This window comes from Pseudocercospora fijiensis (genome assembly GCF_000340215.1).
Source record: "Pseudocercospora fijiensis CIRAD86 unplaced genomic scaffold MYCFIscaffold_4, whole genome shotgun sequence".
NCBI classification, from domain to species: Eukaryota; Fungi; Ascomycota; class Dothideomycetes; order Mycosphaerellales; family Mycosphaerellaceae; genus Pseudocercospora; species Pseudocercospora fijiensis.
In genome coordinates this window covers 723,564-739,891 of record NW_006921535.1, presented here as the reverse complement: position 1 = coordinate 739,891, position 16,328 = coordinate 723,564, and the positions used below count along the sequence as shown (strand labels likewise).

Here is a 16,328-nt window from a genome sequence, read left to right as displayed (position 1 = left end):
GACACCTTCTTTCAGCGTTGTCCAGCAGAAATCCGAAATGAGATTTATATAGACATACATGTTACACGGACATAACAGGCGCAGGAGCGGGCACCAGAATCCGAGCACTAAATTTGGGAGTCGTTCTCAATGTCCCACTGGTCACTGATCGACTTACTTCAGAATGGACCAAAATTTGCAAGCAAGAAGCGGAGTGGACGTTCAATGCAGAGACTGCCGGCGTAGTTCTCCCAAGCGGGAAGAGCGTCACCTGGACAAGCACCCCAGACCTCAAAGACGGCTCAATATGCTACCTTTCCACCGGCCTCGCAATCGACGCGTCCTCATTAAAGAATTCTCTATGCTGGAGATCGAATCAGTATAATCAAGTTGCCGTCAATACTACAAAAGCAGACTTGGAGGCAATCAAGGAGCTCTCTCAATGCTTAGCCAAGTTCACAAGCGTTTTACCGCAATTGAAGGACATCGTAGAACAAAGCCTGCCTGAGAGCAGCAGCGGGACACAGGTGGAATACTCAAGTAAAAACTCAACGGATCTTCGTCGTCAGATGCTTGAGTTTCTCGCCCCGCCTCTTCAGGCTATTGAGGCAAAGAGGCCAAGCGTACCGGGTAAGGCAAATTTCTATGGGCTCGCATACCTGCCCCGCTTATGAATGTACCAGGTAATGCAAATCGCTTTGGGTATGGCGCATGGATGGCCGAGAGTATGAATAGACCGTATTCACATCAATGATCAAAAAAGCACTACGATTTCCCTAGGATCGGGACGCAAAGGTATCAAAGAAATTAGACGCTGTCCTTGGAATTCCGCACATTCTTGTGCCTTGTGCCTACATGTCTCACTTCTTCACAACTCTTGACTCAATGTGACCGGATTAACGTCCAGGTACGTTTCGAAAGACCGTCACTCTCGACAATTAGTCGGGGCGGAGCGGTATGGTTAGCCTTTAAGCCTCTTGAAGACCTCAAGTACATGGCTTCATAGCAGATGTGTCCGAGTAATCCTTATATCATGATGACAAGATAGGACAGTTTGCTAATCAAGGGAGTAAGCAGTATTTTACGTCCTCTTGAGATTTTCAGCAACTTCCACAATCACTCATTCATGGCGCAGCGGTATGATTAGCTTGGTAAATGATTCTCTTTCGAAGCCTGGCCTTTCAGTTCGTGCTCAAAAATTAGTGAAACATGGCTCTTCAGGTCAGACGTGCTTTGAGGTCTGTGATGGTTTGTGGCACGTTCGCATCTCATCTCCTCTTTCAACGCGTCGGTCACTGCCCACAAATGCCATGCCATAATCGTGGTATCAAGTCTGCAGTTCTCAGGGTTTATGCCAGATCTAACCATCCCTGTCTATGCGACAGGCTGATCAAAGCGATTTGGGACCTCGGGCCGCACATCCATGACTGCCTTCAATAAGTCCTCGACGACTTTGGGCCCGATCTTCTGCCCGATCTGCTTGATTTCCTTCAGCTTCTCTTGCGTATCCTTCTCGGCTTCCTCCTCGGCCTTCTTGTTTCCTGAAGTGTGCTTGGCATGGGTCAGCTTACGTATTCTGATGGCAGTCGAATGTAGGCATGGTGTACCTTCGACTCGTATGCCTTGAACTCCTCTTCCTTCTTATTCCTGTATTCCTCGATCTCCTTTTGGGCTTCTGATCGGGCGTCCTTTACTCGCTTCGTGCGGTCTAGGTAAGATCAGTCTGGGTAGGGAGTTGAGGGCGGAATCCTAGGCTGCATACATTCTCTGGCTGTCATCACATTAGTATATATTCCATACCGCTCCTCTCGCTATCGCATACCTTTCTGTACAATCTTCTGCGCCTCCCGCTCTGCCTGTTCAACATATTAGATCCGCCATATTCGTAATCCTTGGAAGCTGCCTACATCGAGCAGTGTTTGGATGCCTGCTGAGTTCTGGGCGGCCTGCAAAAGCTGTCAGTGTGAAATCCAGCACTATGCGACCGCATTGCATACCATTGTGTCTAAGAGGAAGAGTAATGAGTGGCAGAGACAACAGGCTCAATGTTCGCAGACAAGCAAGCAACCTGAAGTCGTGGAAGCTGGTTGGAGCTCTGGGCGTTGACGTCGGCGACTTCCGCTTTGAGGAGATGTACCAAGGATTCCACACTTTCTTCCCTGCAACACCATTCGCAGTAATAATAATGTCTACTGCTGCGAAACTGACGCTTGCGGGCACCACATTAGGCGCCATTGGCATTGTGGTATTTGTGCATCGCCAGCAGAAGCTCGACCAAGCTGTAAGCTCGACAATGCGCCTAACATCCTCGGATGACCATTGATTTTCTATCTAGTTGATGCATGCGGGAGTCATACGCGACATGGAGCAACAACGTGTCAAGAAGGAGCGTCTGGCAGATTTCGAAATGCAGAGGCAATTGGAAGAGGAGTACAGGAAGCTGCAGAATGTGAGCGACGGCACCGAATTTCGGGGCAAGACGAAATGAAAGAGCAGTATCCAACGGAATTTTGCTTGACGATCTCGATCCGAACGAAAGCTCCGTATACAGGCCGCCCAATACTGCTCACACAAGTGGTGGCAGTGGCGCGTGCGCTTCCCCATGGCGCAGCAGATTCACCATCGAACCCTGGAGCCTCGATTGAATTCCATATCTCCGCCCCTATTGGGCTTCGTTGACATCTGTCGGCGACGCTCATAAAGCACTGAAGCCGACAAGACGTGTTCTCTAGACCGACTGCAGTTGGGAAGCACCTTAACGAGTCACGGGGCATTAGAGAGGCTTCCCAATACACCATTTTCCACCTCGCTGCTCCGCAAGGGTCGATTTGGGCCGGAGAAGCATGGATGAGATTGAAAAGCAGGCGGTGGAGTTATGTTTTTGCACGGCTGGGGTCGGCAGCCAGGCTCATCGAGTACAGCGAGCAAGCCTGGCGATTATACTTGCGAGAAGCGCAGCGTCCGCGTTGCATGCGATGGCTTAATGAGACATTAACGTGCGTTGTAGCTTCCCATACATCAGCCCTGCAAATTTACTACGAGACTACATACTGCCACAGCTGTCCCCGGCCGTGGTCACCATTCTCGATCCGTTTTGTCCACGCCAACGAGACTGGAATTCGAAGAGATGCGAAAATTTGTAAACGCCACAAGCACATCGGAAAGACGCGTGGCAGATTGTCGAACGCTCGGGCGATGGATGTTGTATTGGGTAAGATGCGACCTGCCATGAGATCTTTCTTGCCGCTGCTTTCACTTGGCTGTCCATTCGGCAATTCTTGATTGCCTCTACCGCATCCAATTCTTTGACTGGCGTGCGTCCGCGATCGATTTGACCAGGACCCGACTGCTTGGGGAAATTTTTCCTTCGAGAAAATTCGTGCCTATGATCGGGGATTCCCCAGCTTCTCCAAATCTCTAGCAGCACGACTTGGTCAGAGTATTCCAATTCCAGCGTCTCGTGCAATACCTCAAGCCAACCGATCCAGACCTTTCCTTCCACTCAACCCGAATCCTATCCCTCGCCACCAATCCCACTAATAAGCCGTAACAGGCGCAACAGAAGGTTTAAACTGCGTAACTCCTCCCTCCATCTCAAAATCACCCATCGCCTCCTCCCGCCTCTGTCGCCGTTCATCAACCTCTTTCATATCCGCCGCAACACCCTTCCGATAATGCCGAGGAAACCACCACCATATGAAAACGAACATGGCCACGCAAAGTGCTCCCAAGACGCCAACGGGTAGTGCCCATGTTGTAGTAGCAAGCATTTTTTTCGATCGATCTCATCTGTGAAATTTGGTTCAAGGATACTGCCAAAGGTTTTGCTTCGATGGGGGGGGGGGGGGGGGGGGGGGGGGAGTATTCGAAACCAAGCAAACTGCGAAGGAGAAGAAATGGATGCGACGCTGCTACAGTATCATGTGGAGTTGAATAATAATAGACCTCGTGCTCCCCAGCAGCACGCCGCAATCCTTCACACATGACGATGCGGCATTTCACTTCCGTGTCCCGCGCTTCTGTACCAGACAGGCGCGACACTGAAGCCTCCCGTCGCTGCAACAAAGAAAAAGCCGGGGTTGCAATGTTCCGTTCCCTCTGCTTTGTTTCGGGCGCGAAAGCGAGCTGTGAAAGTTGTACGATGGGTGCGAACGACTTATGCTTTCAAGAGCGGCGACTAGGGACAGTCAGGAAAGAGAAGAGTTCTTCGACGTGCACTTATGGATGTAGACAGAAATCAGCAGTTTATGTACCAAGCGCCTTCATCAAAGACCAACCACCTCCCTTATTGCCCCTAACCACGACTTTACAGTACTTGGCTCAATTCACATCCTTCTGCACGAACCCGAATCGCTTCCTTCCCTGATCAAAAATCGCATACATCGACTTCAAAACCGTTCCGCCGTAAATACTGAATTTCATCGTACCGCGAGACTGAATCCCTGTTCATAAGTCAGCACATACTCCAAATTGCCTCGTTCATCATCGTCAGAACTCACCACCATAGGTCATCCCATTCCCAACATCAGCGAAACTCAAATCATCTTTATCAATCGTACACAGCCCATCACCGATCGCGAATTGAATTGTTGGCAACTTCGCTTTCCCCAAATTGCTCGGGAAGATGAATCCACCTTGGCTGTCATCGTACTTGGATCCTGGAATTGCAGCATAGATGTTCTTGCAAGTCGTGTCGTCGATGAGTGAGAGAGTGGTTCCGGTGTCCATGATCGCGGTATTGCCAGCATTTGGGAACTTGTTGCCGTTCACGGTGGTCATGGCGGACTTGACTTGCCAAAATCCAAGGCTGTTGTCGATCTGAGTGTACGTGATTGGTTTACCTTTGCAGAGGTCTTGGTCGATGTACCCGAAGGTGTAGGATGGCGGGTCATTGTCCTGGGAAGGGAGTAAGTAAGTGGGATATGCATTTTCAGGCCGCGAAAGAGCTTACCTGATAGTTGGTCAAGTACGCAGTGAAGAGCTCAGAGTCGGATGGAATATTCGATTGCGTGATCATGTTCTCGACAGGTGTGTGAACAGGATTCGGCTTGACGGTATTGATGCTTCCGAATGCAAGACCGAGAAGACCATCACCTGCAGTCTCCTCAAAGGACCGTGCCAGCGTTGATGCAAGTTCGACAGCCTGATTCTGAACGTTCAAGCCGCCGATGTTGACGGTATCGGTGCCTACGATTCCACTGGCTGTCGAACCATCTCCGTACTGGATCTGCCATTTCGCGCCATCCATCTTCTTGAAAGAACTGCTCATCGCAGGATCGAAGATCGTATGTCCATTGTTCTTGCCTTTGGTCTGTGTCTTCGCAGGTAAGGACGTTGACCAGACCTACAGATCCGACGAACCAGTGTCGAAGCAAAGACTCATGGTTTGCGGCGCAGTGCCGATGCTGACTTGCGCAAGGTATTCTGAATCGTTCTGGATATCCTGCGCATCAACTTGTCCTACTCTTCCAGAGCTGTCTTTCTGTACCACCCGCGACACCGCGCGCGGGCCGCCGGTGCTCTGGGTCTGGGTCTGGGCATCGTCAGAGCTGTCTGCTCCATCAGTCTTCACTATCTGTGATTTGGCGTTGGCCAGGAAGGTTTGATTGAGCTTGGTCGCGTCGTCAACCAATGTCTGCACGAGCGTGAAAGGACATGGAAGAGTCGGCGTGAACTCGACTGTCGTAGAGTCAGTCAATGATCTGGGCTTGTAGATGTCGATTTCTGCGCTTACATTTGCGACAGAGATGCATTAGTGCTCCCACCGGTGTTGGCGCGTACTTGGGGTTTCGAATGCATTTCACTTTGGAAAGACCTTGAAGAGGAGCATTCGCATGAGCAGGAATCGCTGCTCGGACCACAGGCTCCTCCTTCTTTCCGAAATGTAGGTGGTGGTGTCCAGACGGCGCCATTGCTTGGTAGGTAGAAGGTAGGTTATGACGCTGCTGGTAGACTGTCTTGATATCTTCTAAGCCCACGGTGAACAATTCTCAGGGAGTAATGCTACGGAAATCGGATGTGAATGTATTGGGGACTGCTTAGAGGAATGGGACGGGAATGTAAGGTGTCAGAGCGTGGAAGGTCAGGAAGCGGTGACGGCTTGCCGCTTGCGAAGAAAGCTTCAGGTCCAGGCAAGTGCAACACGAGGAGAGCGATCTCTGGGGATGGGGCAGGAACGAGTATTCCAAGGCAGTCGCCAAGTGCAGTTCACGTCATCGGTTTCTTTGAGCTCGTAGCAATCCATGCAGATCAGATCAGGGCCAGCCTTTGCAGCGGCCACAGTATGCTAGGTTATATACAACCAAAACCACGTGTCAAGTTCGATGACTTGCTCTGTAACACAAACGCCAAAGATGCGATATGCCTGAGAAGCCGAACGGCGTGGTCTCAGCCCTCGTGTCGGCGTCCTTGCGCCGTCGCTATGCTCAAAAAGTACTCAAATCTCGTAGCAAGGTATATCTCGACAGCGAATCACTCGTGGAGATAGCTGCAGGCGTCGCCTTTCTGGCATTTGCCATCGTGCCAATAGCGGCAAACCTTGGTCTTGTAAAATCGGTTCTTGGGGTCATTGCCCTTCTTGTGTGCAGCGTCTGCTCCAGTCGGCTGCTGTGATGCACCATAATTGTAAGCGGGCTGCGCTTGCGGAGCGCCATTTTGAATCTGAGCGAGGATAGCAGCCAGATCAAGCTGACCGGCAGGCACAGTTGAGGTCTGAGGTGGTGGCGGTGGGGGAGGCTGGAAGTTAGCCGGCGCAGGCCCACCGACGAATGGCAGAGAATATGCAGTAGCACCAGGCTGATGGGCGTTTGAATTGAGGTTTCGCAGGGTGTCAAGGATAGATTGCACTTGAGACCCAGACTGCTGTGGTCCTGCCCCAGCGAACGGGAACGCAGGAGATGCCGTGGTCTGAGACTGACCATAGATAGGCTGTGACTGAAACTGCGCTTGTCGTGACCTGGCACGTGCACTATACTTTTCCTCCATAGGGCCGAAGTACTTCAATGCAGGACCTGGATCGCCATTGTACGGATCCTCGGGCTCCTTCGGGTTGGCCGGTATCTGGCTTGGCTCCGTATAGAATACCATCAGAGTCTCATTCTCGTACTGCTCGCGCTTCGACTTCTCGGCTGAGTTGGGCTTGAACTCTCCACCACCATATGGAGTGAAGTTGCGACTACGCTCCTCTTCAGGGACCGTGCTGAAGTCCACCGGGATGGGTGTCCGGAACTCTACCAGTTTCTGCTCTTCTTCCGAGGGTTCATCATCTTCGTCAAGATCCATCATGTGTTGCTGTTGCTTGAACATGCGACCCTCTCCTCCAACGTCGGCAACATCGCGCATCTGACTGGAGTCATGGTCGATCTCCTCTTCAGGATCGTGAACGAAGAATCTGACTTCCACCAGCTGGTCTACAGGCTTGAACGAGACACGTAGTTTACGTCGTTGTTCCTTTCGAAGACGTTTCGCACGCTCCTCTTCGGTCTCAGGTGGGATCTCTTTCTCAGGCTTGGCCTCTTTCTTAACCTCCTTTGGCTTGGTTAGATTTGCCATCGTCTGCGCAAAGTCGAAAGCAGGCTTGGCGGAGGCGGTGTTGGTCACTGTCGTTGGCCTGCTTGTTACTGGCTTCGCCGCTCGTTCAGCATTTGATGTACCGGGTTTCTTGGTCGCAGATTGCAGACCGGAGAAGAAACCCGACGGTTTAGCTACCACAGTCTTCCGTGTTGCAGCTTGGGCACTGCCCGCTGCTGCTGATTTGGTAGAATCTGTGGCAGTAGGCGCTTTCTTGATGGCACCAGCTACACCATTGGCCTTTGAAGCCACGGTTGCGACCTTCTTCTGAGCGGTCCCTTCGGCAGACGACGCGGCAGGGCGCTTCACCCCGGCACCCGAATCGGGCACAGGCTTCTTCACGGAAGGGGATCCAGTCCTGGAATCAGCAGTCTCAGATGCTAACTTCTCCGCCTTCTTCTGCTCTGCCTTCTTAGCAGACTCTTTGGTGGCAGTCTCCGCGTTGGCCAGGATCTTATTAACGTAGTACTTGGTCTTGGCATCGCCTTTCTTCTGATATCGGGGCAACACCTTCTCCATGTGTGTCTTCTCCAGTTTGTCCTTTGTGAGTGTCGTGAATTGGGACATCAATTCGAGGATCGCCCGTGAAAGACTTCCGTTGATGTCCTCATCCTTGAAGCGGTCGAGTAGGAATTGATAGCAGATGAATATGAGCGAGACGTTCTCGGAAAGGCTACAAACGGCTTGTTGTTAGTGTGTGTCTACTTTAAAGGCGTTGTCACTAGATCTAAATGCATGTCTCGGAGGAAGATGGAACAACAAGGCAGCAGCATTCGTGTCGAAAAGTTTGGCTTGCTGAGTCGGATTCCCAACTTTCCATTAGCAATGCGGCTTGGGCATCGCCACGTCACGGAGGACCTCAGCTTGCGCATCGCCCTTTGACGCAGCGGACCATGCTGCTACGAAGTGGACAATGGGCAGTCATCTAGCCTTCACGGCCGGCTGCTGTGTATCTCGCTGCGCCGCTGCAAGGGCCTACAACATTTCACAAATCACATTGGGGAATAGGGGGGAGGTACTCACAATGCAATGACATCGCGGTGACCATGCTTCAGCACAGCCTTGAATGCCGTCTCCATCATCTCGCGCTGATCCTTGACTCTGCTCTTCAGCAAGGGTAGCTCTCCGGCTTTCTTCTTCGTTTCGGCATCATTGACTGCAGCTGCGTCTGCTTTCCACCGATCTCTGATCGTCTTCACCACTTCCCAAAGCTCGCCAAGACAGGCGCCGATGGTAGCCGCATCTAGCGATTTCTTCTTCGATCGGTACACTGCTTTGATCACATCGTACTCGACGCCACCTTTCGGATCATCAGGCTTCTTGGCAGGCAAGGGCGAGTCCTCATCTTCGTCGTCCGTGTATTCCGAATCGTCGTCTGATGATGAAGAATATTCGCTCGAAGAGTCTGCATCATGCTTGATCGATGGACTTCCAACCGAGCCCGTGGGCGGGCGGGACTTCAGATCAGCGGCGAGAGTCTTTGACTTCTTGCCGATCTTCGCAAGGGCGGTCTTGTTGTTTCCAGCCAGGGCGCGCAGCTCGTTCCGTGACTTTCTGGGCACATACGCTGGGATTGCACTTCGTGTCACGTCCCATTCCTGTGCCTCCTTGCCGACGTTCGCATAGCTGCCCATGCGCTCCGAGTTTGTGGTTTGGGACAGCTGATTGAAGTCGATGATATTGAACATGCCACCGCTGACTGCTTTCGGTATTGATGCAACGAGAGCTTTCTGATCAGCCCGACGCATCTGGATCTGGGCGGCTTGCCGGTTCTGGTTGAAGTTGTTTGGCGGGAACGCATTGGCGGCGTATGGGTTGTTGGTGAATGTTCGGGTGGGATCCAGATTCTGGGGTGCAATGGTACCAGGACTCTGTGTGGCAGCGGTGTAGCCTGGCATGTGGAGGTTGAAGTTCTGTCCATGTGCGGCCAGTGAAGGATCGAACTGTGGTTGCCGGTACTGGAAAGGCTGCTGCTGAGGCTGTTGGCCATTGTAGGTGAAGGTGTTTGGTGCAAACGACGCCGGACTGTTGCTCATGGGCCGAGCATAGGGCGAGGCGTTGAAGCCTTGCTGCACAGATTGGGCGGCGAGATGGTTCGCATTCTGTGCCCAGCTTGGCGCAGACTGGGGAGCACGTGACTGGCTGGCTTGGCTGAAGTCGCTGGCGTTTACGGCCCAGCTAGCATCGGGGTTGAAATTGGAATCGGAGCCACTCTGATACAGGTTCAGGTTGTCATATGCATTGAAATTCTGATTATCCGCGAACAGATTGTTTTGGAAGCCATTCTGATCCATGATGATGATGATGATTGACCGATGTGCACCGACGTCTCAAAACAGAAATGTGGCCCGTGCGTGCGTCAAGGCCCAATCCGGAAGACAGCGTCAAAGAAGTGCCGTGGCCTGTCTGGCTGTCTCGTATCGATAGGCACTGCGCGCCCCAAGAGCAGGCGATGCGCAGTGCCGCTATCTGATGCTGAGCGTGTGTCGCAGACTCTGCTGCTGGTGGGTGTCGGGAGTGCTGGCCGGTGTCTTGGTTGACAGGTACAAATGTCAGCGGCGGTGAGCCAGGACTGTGCCCGCGCCTGGGAGGCCAATCGCTCCCACTTCAGGAGCAGTGCAGTGCCTGGGTGGTGCTGGCTGGCTGCTGCTGAGAGCACGCACGACACGACGACTTAAGTGTCGGTGTCGGCCGCAAGAAATGTGCAGAACGGCAGTATACGCACGCAGCCCTTCAAGCACGGCGCAGGCGTGGAATGCAGCAAAAACGCGGCCAAGCGGCGTGTGCTGGTCAGAGACTCTCTCAAAGTGAGCGAGCGTCACGCTGTGGGCTGTGTCGCAATTTGCCCGCGCGCGAGAGAATAGATGCAGACCGCCTTTGCCACGGCTGAGAATACCACAAAAAACGCTTCAAGCCCTTGTCAATCTCTCATCACGTACTCATCAACGGAAGAAAAGCGGTCTAAAGAGTGTGAGGGTGCAGCTGTCTGGTGTTGTTTGTGCGGAGTGGGAGGTGTTGTTGGAGGCAAAGAGAAAGAGAGTGGCGGCCCCGGCGGCTTTGAAGGTCGCCGTGCAGCTGAGCATGGACCACTGTCTTTCTCGCTTGTTGCCGCTGATTAAGCGGCAGGCACTCGCAAGCTGGCAAGAGCATGATGTTGGAGCAACGAGGCAAGACCGACCGAATCACATGCGGGCCCATGAGCACATAGTGAAGGATACCTTACGTAGACCACGCGCCCGCGACCGAGCGAGGACAGGCAGCACAGCAAGGACGTCTCAACAGCCGCTCACTGATGCGCTGAGATCTGAAAAAGGCTGGCACGCAGCCACACGCTACAATGACCACCAACCAGTCCCTTCGCGACCGCCAAGTAGGTGTGTAGTGATTCATTTCACTCCGTGTCGTGTATGCATCGCTGAACTGATTATGTGCTAGCCTCAATCCAACGTATACTGAACCTCAATCAACCCGCTCCCGACTCCGATGATTCTGCCTTGGACGGCGCTGCATCCAATGGCCTCATATCCAAGTCGACTCCTATTCTGAATGCCGACGGAGAGCCAATATGGAAAGTCCTAGTGTTCGACAAGCTGGGACAGGATGTGATTAGCAGCGTTTTAAGAGTGAACGACTTGCGGAGTTGGGGCGTCACGATACATCTGTATGTGCAATTGGTTCTTGAGACCGCGCACCACATTCAGTGCTGAGAGCCGCGCAGCAATGGCTGACAGCACCACGTCAGAAATATCACCCGCCAGCGACATGCGATTCCCGACGTACCTGTTGTCTACCTTGTCGAGCCTACTGCAGACAATCTCCAGCGCATCACACAAGATTTGCAGAACGGCCTCTACTCACCCGCATATGTCAACTTCCTCTCCTCCATACCACGACCTCTACTGGAGGACTTTGCAACGCAGACAGCAGAAGCTGGTACCTCGGAAAGTATCAGCCAGGTCTATGATCAATACTTGAACTTCATTGTCAGCGAGCCGAACCTGTTCAGTTTAGGCATGGGCAAAGAGACGTATTGGACTATGAATAGTGCACAAACGAGTGACGAGGAGATTGACAACAATGTGGATCGAATAGTCAGTGGGCTGTTCAGTGTGGCTGTGACCATGGGTGAGTGCTTCGGGTCGCTTCATACCGGAATCATGCTCATTTCTGGCAGGAACGATTCCGATCATCAGGTGTCCCAAAGGTGGCGCCGCTGAAATGATTGCGGCGAAGCTAGATCGCAAGCTTAGAGACCACATTCTCAACGCGAAGGACAACCTCTTCTCCGCGAAGTCGGCGGCAACAGGGGCGACATCTTCCAGGCCAGTTCTCATCATCGTGGATCGCAACGTTGACCTTGTCCCTATGCTTTCGCATTCGTGGACGTACCAATCACTGATTCACGACGTGCTGAACATGCATTTGAATCGTATTACGGTGGAAACGCCTGTCGATGAGAATGATGCAACCAAAGGCAATGCGAAGAAGTCCTATGACCTGACCTCGAACGACTTCTTCTGGAACAAGAATGCCGGGATGCCGTTCCCACAAGTAGCGGAAGACATTGATGCCGAGCTCACTCGGTATAGAGACGACGCCGCAGAGGTCACAAAGAAGACCGGTGCGGGTTCGATCGAGGAGCTTCAAAATCCCGAAACGAGTGCTTCTGCTCAACATCTTAAGGCCGCCATAACACTCCTGCCTGAGTTGCGAGAGCGGAAAGCATTACTCGACATGCATATGAACATTGCCACGGCCCTGCTAAAGGGCATCAAGGATCGACAGCTCGACAACTTCTACCAGCTGGAAGAAGATATTAAAAAGCAGACGAAGGTGCAGATGTTGGAGCTATTGAATGGCTCCGACAAAGGTAATCAACCGCTTGACAAGCTTCGCATATTTATCATTTGGTTTCTCAGCACCGAAGTCGAGCTGTCCAGAGCAGACATGGAGCAATTTGAAGAAGCCCTCAAGAAGAACAACGTGGACATTATGCCTCTGGCTTACATCCGCCGCGTGCGAGAGATCACACGAATTACGATGATATCATCAGCGCCGACACAGCAACCGCAGCAATCATCCGCTTCGAACGACCTCTTTCGCGGATTCAGCTCCATCTCTTCGAGGCTCACAGATAGGTTCAAAGATGCGGGTCTCGGAGCGAATTTTGATAACCTGATATCCGGAGTGAAAAACTTCTTGCCAGCAAACAAGGACCTCACCCTCACCAAGATCACAGAAAGTCTGATGGACCCACAGAACGCGTCGACCAGTGCTCTACAGAAGACGGAGGGATTCTTGTACTTTGATCCTCGCTCCGCAAATGCTCGCGGTACTATGCCACCAAGCGCAAAGGATGCGCGATCAGGCACGCAGGAAAAACGTGGCATTGACCCGTCATTCGGGCAACGGAGACAGGGATTCAGCGAGGCCATTGTGTTCACAGTAGGCGGAGGCAGCATGGATGAGTATGGCAACCTGCAAGACTGGGCCAAGAGATCCACGGGGACGAGTGGTGCAGTCAGCAGGAAGAGAGTGGTGTATGGCTCTGACGAGCTTGTCAATGCCACTATCTTCCTCGACGAGCTCACCAAGCTGGGTAAAGAGAGTGTTTGATAGATCATAATCGCAATCTTCGCCGCGTGGAGTCCATGCTGTCTATTTCAGAGTGTTTTGCCATGTTCACTCTTCACAATTCTCGTACATATTCAATGCTCGGGTATGTCCACCCGACCGCGATCGTTGTTGGCCGGTCTTTTTCGTGCCGATCGACTGGGTGAGCAGCGAGCGGTCCTGTCTCCGCTGGCTTCCTTGCCCTGCTTACCGAAATCCTTGGCGGGCGGACCAGGGCAGAGAATCCAGAACCCGACCCAGTTCAACTTCCCTCTGCTCTGCAGCCTAACACCTGTCGCTGCTCTCGGAGCGCACGCCCATCACATATTCTTTTATCCACAGGAATATCGCGGCGCATCTGAGATGACCGACACGTGGTATCTCAGGTCGCGCTCTCCATCCTAACAATTTCTTGCCACCCCAACGGGGACCAGATACCTTTGCGACATCCGGTCTCTGTCCGCCTGGCCTCGACTATCCTCACTCCAGCCATTCCTTTCGCTTTGCAGCACACCTAAATTATTTCTAAACAATGGCGGCGGGACGTTCCTTCATTGCCAGCCGCCGGCGACGCGCTGATGAGGAGGGTGAAGATGAGGTGGGTCCTGTCTTGGTTGAAGATTCGCAGAGTGAAGGCTCGGTCTTGAGCGAACTGGACGACGACGAGATTGATGCAAGCAGTCTGGGTGACCCGAGCGCAGGGGAAGGCGCTACTGTTGGGGAGGTGGAGACAGGCACGAATGGAGCTTCTACTGCTGTCAAGAAGGCGCGCAAGAATAGGACCAACAAGGGCAAGAGACGGCAAGACAATCCATCGGCGCCACCAGTAGTAGTGTCGTCGCAGGCGCAGGCGCAACCCGGCAGCTTCAAGGCTGCAGGCGACACGGAGGCAATGATGAACGGGCTCAGTATTCAGGACCAGCCAGACGAAGAAGTCGTGGACTTTGAGAACATGGGCCCGAATGGGTCATCCGCTCCTGCGCCAACCATCCAACCGGCGCCGCTCGAACGAAAAGTCGATTCTCCTGCGCTGCGCCAAAGGCGAGACCACGAAGAGTACAAGAAAAAGCGGGATGCCGATCCAGCTTTCATTCCCAACCGCGGCAACTTCTTCATGCACGACACTCGCAACCACCATGGAGCTGGACAGCCGCCAATGAGAGGTGCGTGGAATACCAGAGGTCGCGGAAGAGGCGGACCCAACGTCGCAGGTCCATTTGCGCCAGCTACACATGCGGCGCATTCTGAGAAAGCGGCAGAGCTGCCATGGAAGCACGACTTGCACGATACGATCAACGAAGAGCCAGCAACAGGGAAGGCTTCCGACGTGACCTCAGACCAGATCGAATCTGCGCGGCTATTTCCCAAGCCTGCTCCCACGGCTCAACAGAATCAGCATGTCCCACCGACTAAGATCTCGTTCTCGAGCACTACACATGCTGGTAAGGTCCTCATTCGTGTTTACTTGCCGGGCATGAAGTCGCCTGTGTCCTTCTCGGAAGTGCTTTGGAAGCATTACACTCGCTTGCCGGATCACCGACCACCGCTCCGGAGAGACAAGCCAGTGCGGGTCTCGCTGCCTGGCCACGTGCAGCGATACATCTTCCCATCTCCTGAACGGTCTTTCATCTTCATTCCTCGCCAAATGCGACCCAATCAGCATGGCTTTGGACCAAATAGATACCAAAGGAGTATCGGCGGCTATGGCTATTCGAGTCGCAGGACCAGCATGTATGGCGGTAGCATATACGCTGCTTCTGTTGCGGCTAGTCGGCGGTCTTCTTTTGCCAGCGTCGCTCGTGAGAATGCATTCTCTCCTGTCGGATCCTTCGCTGGTGCCATGCAACAGTCACGTCCAGTGGTCAGGCTGCCGCACGGCTCACAGTCGCACTTCTCTCCAGCAGCCAGTACTCCGTTGGGCCCGCTCTCTGGCCATCAAACACCGACAGGCATGGGCATGCACTCGTATCCCCTGCCGGCGCAGCCGCAATATCAAGGCACACCTACGACCACTGTGCACCAACCAAAACCTCAAAAGGCCATATCTGTCACCGGGATCGAGTCTCCTGCCATGCTGCAGCAAGCTGTTCCGCCACAAGAGTCGCAGCCTTTCGCCAATCAGCTGCCTGCGCACATCAACGATCAGCCACCGTTTCAGCCCATGGGGGCTTACTTTTCTCCTCGCTCGTCTTTCTCCTACCCTCATCCGCAAGGCGGCACGCCACTGTCGGGTATTCCAGAACAAACTATGCAAGCTCCTAGCTTCCAGCCTCCAGTGATGCCTTACCCTGCTGGGCCGTACTATGCTCCATATTCGCAACAGCAGAACTACTACTATCCTTCTGGGCCTGGAGCATACCCGCCAATGCCAATGTACGCGCCCCCGCCCCAGAACTACATGATCTCGCCACCAGGACAGCACATGGCACCACCTCAGCAGCAAGCTACAACTCAACAACAGGCTCCCCAACCTGCGTCATCCGAACCTCAGCAGGAGACAAGTCAACCACAGTCTGGCATGGTCGCGCACGAGAGCAATGGAATGGTCTTCTACATGCCCGCATCCGAGGCTCAACAACAAAACCAGGGTGAGAACTACCAACCGGCTGAGAGCTTTGTCCCGTCTTACGCCATGCCTGGTCTACCGCCGCCGACACCTGCGCCGGAAGCGCCATTTTTCTATCCTCAGCAAATGCCAATGGCGGGTTACTATTCCGGACAAGGCGCGCAACAATAGTGACGATCTGCCTGCATTTCTCAACACCCGGAAACCTATCACCAATGTTACAGCGGCGATCTTCTCCTTGTGTACCTGCTTTTACTGCCTCTTGCTTATTGATGTTCTGCTGCTTTTGCTGCCTCGACGGCGCTGATTGGGAATACTAGCAAGCATGGCGTTTCCGTGAACAGGAGTTCTTTTTGATTGATGGAAAAGAGGGGAGGGCTATCTGCAGGATTGGACATGGGTGACATCCCTATGGGACTCGGTAGCGAAGCCTTATTATTGCGACACTTGTGTCATTGTGTATGCTCAGCGGTAGTAACGGTGAGGCGCTGGAGGAAAGGCGATGATGGCGTATTATCATTATCTTGATATTGATCGTAGATATCATTTCTCGTTGCCTTCGATGAGCATCACTTCCCTCCTTGCTCGTCCGAGACAAGTA

The 16,328-nt window shown here is 53.1% G+C and overlaps 7 protein-coding genes across 7 annotated transcripts; 3 read left to right on the top strand and 4 right to left on the bottom strand.

Moving 5' to 3' along the window:
- Positions 1–1,353: 1,353 nt before the first annotated feature.
- MYCFIDRAFT_80288 (uncharacterized protein) lies at positions 1,354–1,979 on the bottom strand (the record flags this gene model as incomplete). The annotated part of the gene is made up of 5 exons (XM_007927777.1): positions 1,354–1,530; positions 1,587–1,687; positions 1,802–1,835; positions 1,887–1,925; positions 1,977–1,979. 5 exons carry the CDS (start codon positions 1,977–1,979, stop codon positions 1,354–1,356), a joined length of 354 nt encoding a protein of 117 aa, XP_007925968.1.
- A 185-nt stretch (positions 1,980–2,164) lies between these two features.
- On the top strand, positions 2,165–2,467 carry MYCFIDRAFT_35873 (uncharacterized protein; the record flags this gene model as incomplete). The annotated part of the gene is made up of 2 exons (XM_007927533.1): positions 2,165–2,260; positions 2,315–2,467. The coding sequence occupies 2 exons, from the start codon at positions 2,165–2,167 to the stop codon at positions 2,465–2,467; spliced, it is 249 nt and encodes an 82-aa protein (XP_007925724.1).
- A 1,832-nt stretch (positions 2,468–4,299) lies between these two features.
- MYCFIDRAFT_80287 (uncharacterized protein) lies at positions 4,300–5,891 on the bottom strand (the record flags this gene model as incomplete). The annotated part of the gene is made up of 5 exons (XM_007927776.1): positions 4,300–4,421; positions 4,479–4,875; positions 4,931–5,283; positions 5,341–5,658; positions 5,714–5,891. 5 exons carry the CDS (start codon positions 5,889–5,891, stop codon positions 4,300–4,302), a joined length of 1,368 nt encoding a protein of 455 aa, XP_007925967.1.
- A 559-nt stretch (positions 5,892–6,450) lies between these two features.
- Positions 6,451–9,842, bottom strand: MYCFIDRAFT_80286 (uncharacterized protein; the record flags this gene model as incomplete). Its single annotated transcript, XM_007927775.1, has 2 exons — positions 6,451–8,221; positions 8,572–9,842. The coding sequence occupies 2 exons, from the start codon at positions 9,840–9,842 to the stop codon at positions 6,451–6,453; spliced, it is 3,042 nt and encodes a 1,013-aa protein (XP_007925966.1).
- A 1,043-nt stretch (positions 9,843–10,885) lies between these two features.
- MYCFIDRAFT_80285 (uncharacterized protein) lies at positions 10,886–13,164 on the top strand (the record flags this gene model as incomplete). Its single annotated transcript, XM_007927774.1, has 4 exons — positions 10,886–10,922; positions 10,984–11,209; positions 11,291–11,673; positions 11,723–13,164. The coding sequence occupies 4 exons, from the start codon at positions 10,886–10,888 to the stop codon at positions 13,162–13,164; spliced, it is 2,088 nt and encodes a 695-aa protein (XP_007925965.1).
- Positions 13,165–13,230: 66 nt separating this feature from the next.
- MYCFIDRAFT_207566 (uncharacterized protein) lies at positions 13,231–14,242 on the bottom strand (the record flags this gene model as incomplete). Its single annotated transcript, XM_007927930.1, has 4 exons — positions 13,646–14,242; positions 13,502–13,617; positions 13,278–13,464; positions 13,231–13,245 (listed from the first exon to the last, which is right to left on the bottom strand). Exons 1-4 carry the CDS (start codon positions 13,652–13,654, stop codon positions 13,231–13,233), a joined length of 327 nt encoding a protein of 108 aa, XP_007926121.1. The 5' UTR covers positions 13,655–14,242.
- MYCFIDRAFT_87619 (uncharacterized protein) lies at positions 13,458–16,292 on the top strand. Its single transcript, XM_007927929.1, has one exon. It carries the CDS (start codon positions 13,694–13,696, stop codon positions 15,896–15,898), a length of 2,205 nt encoding a protein of 734 aa, XP_007926120.1. The 5' UTR covers positions 13,458–13,693; the 3' UTR covers positions 15,899–16,292.
- The last annotated feature ends 36 nt before the right edge of the window (positions 16,293–16,328 follow it).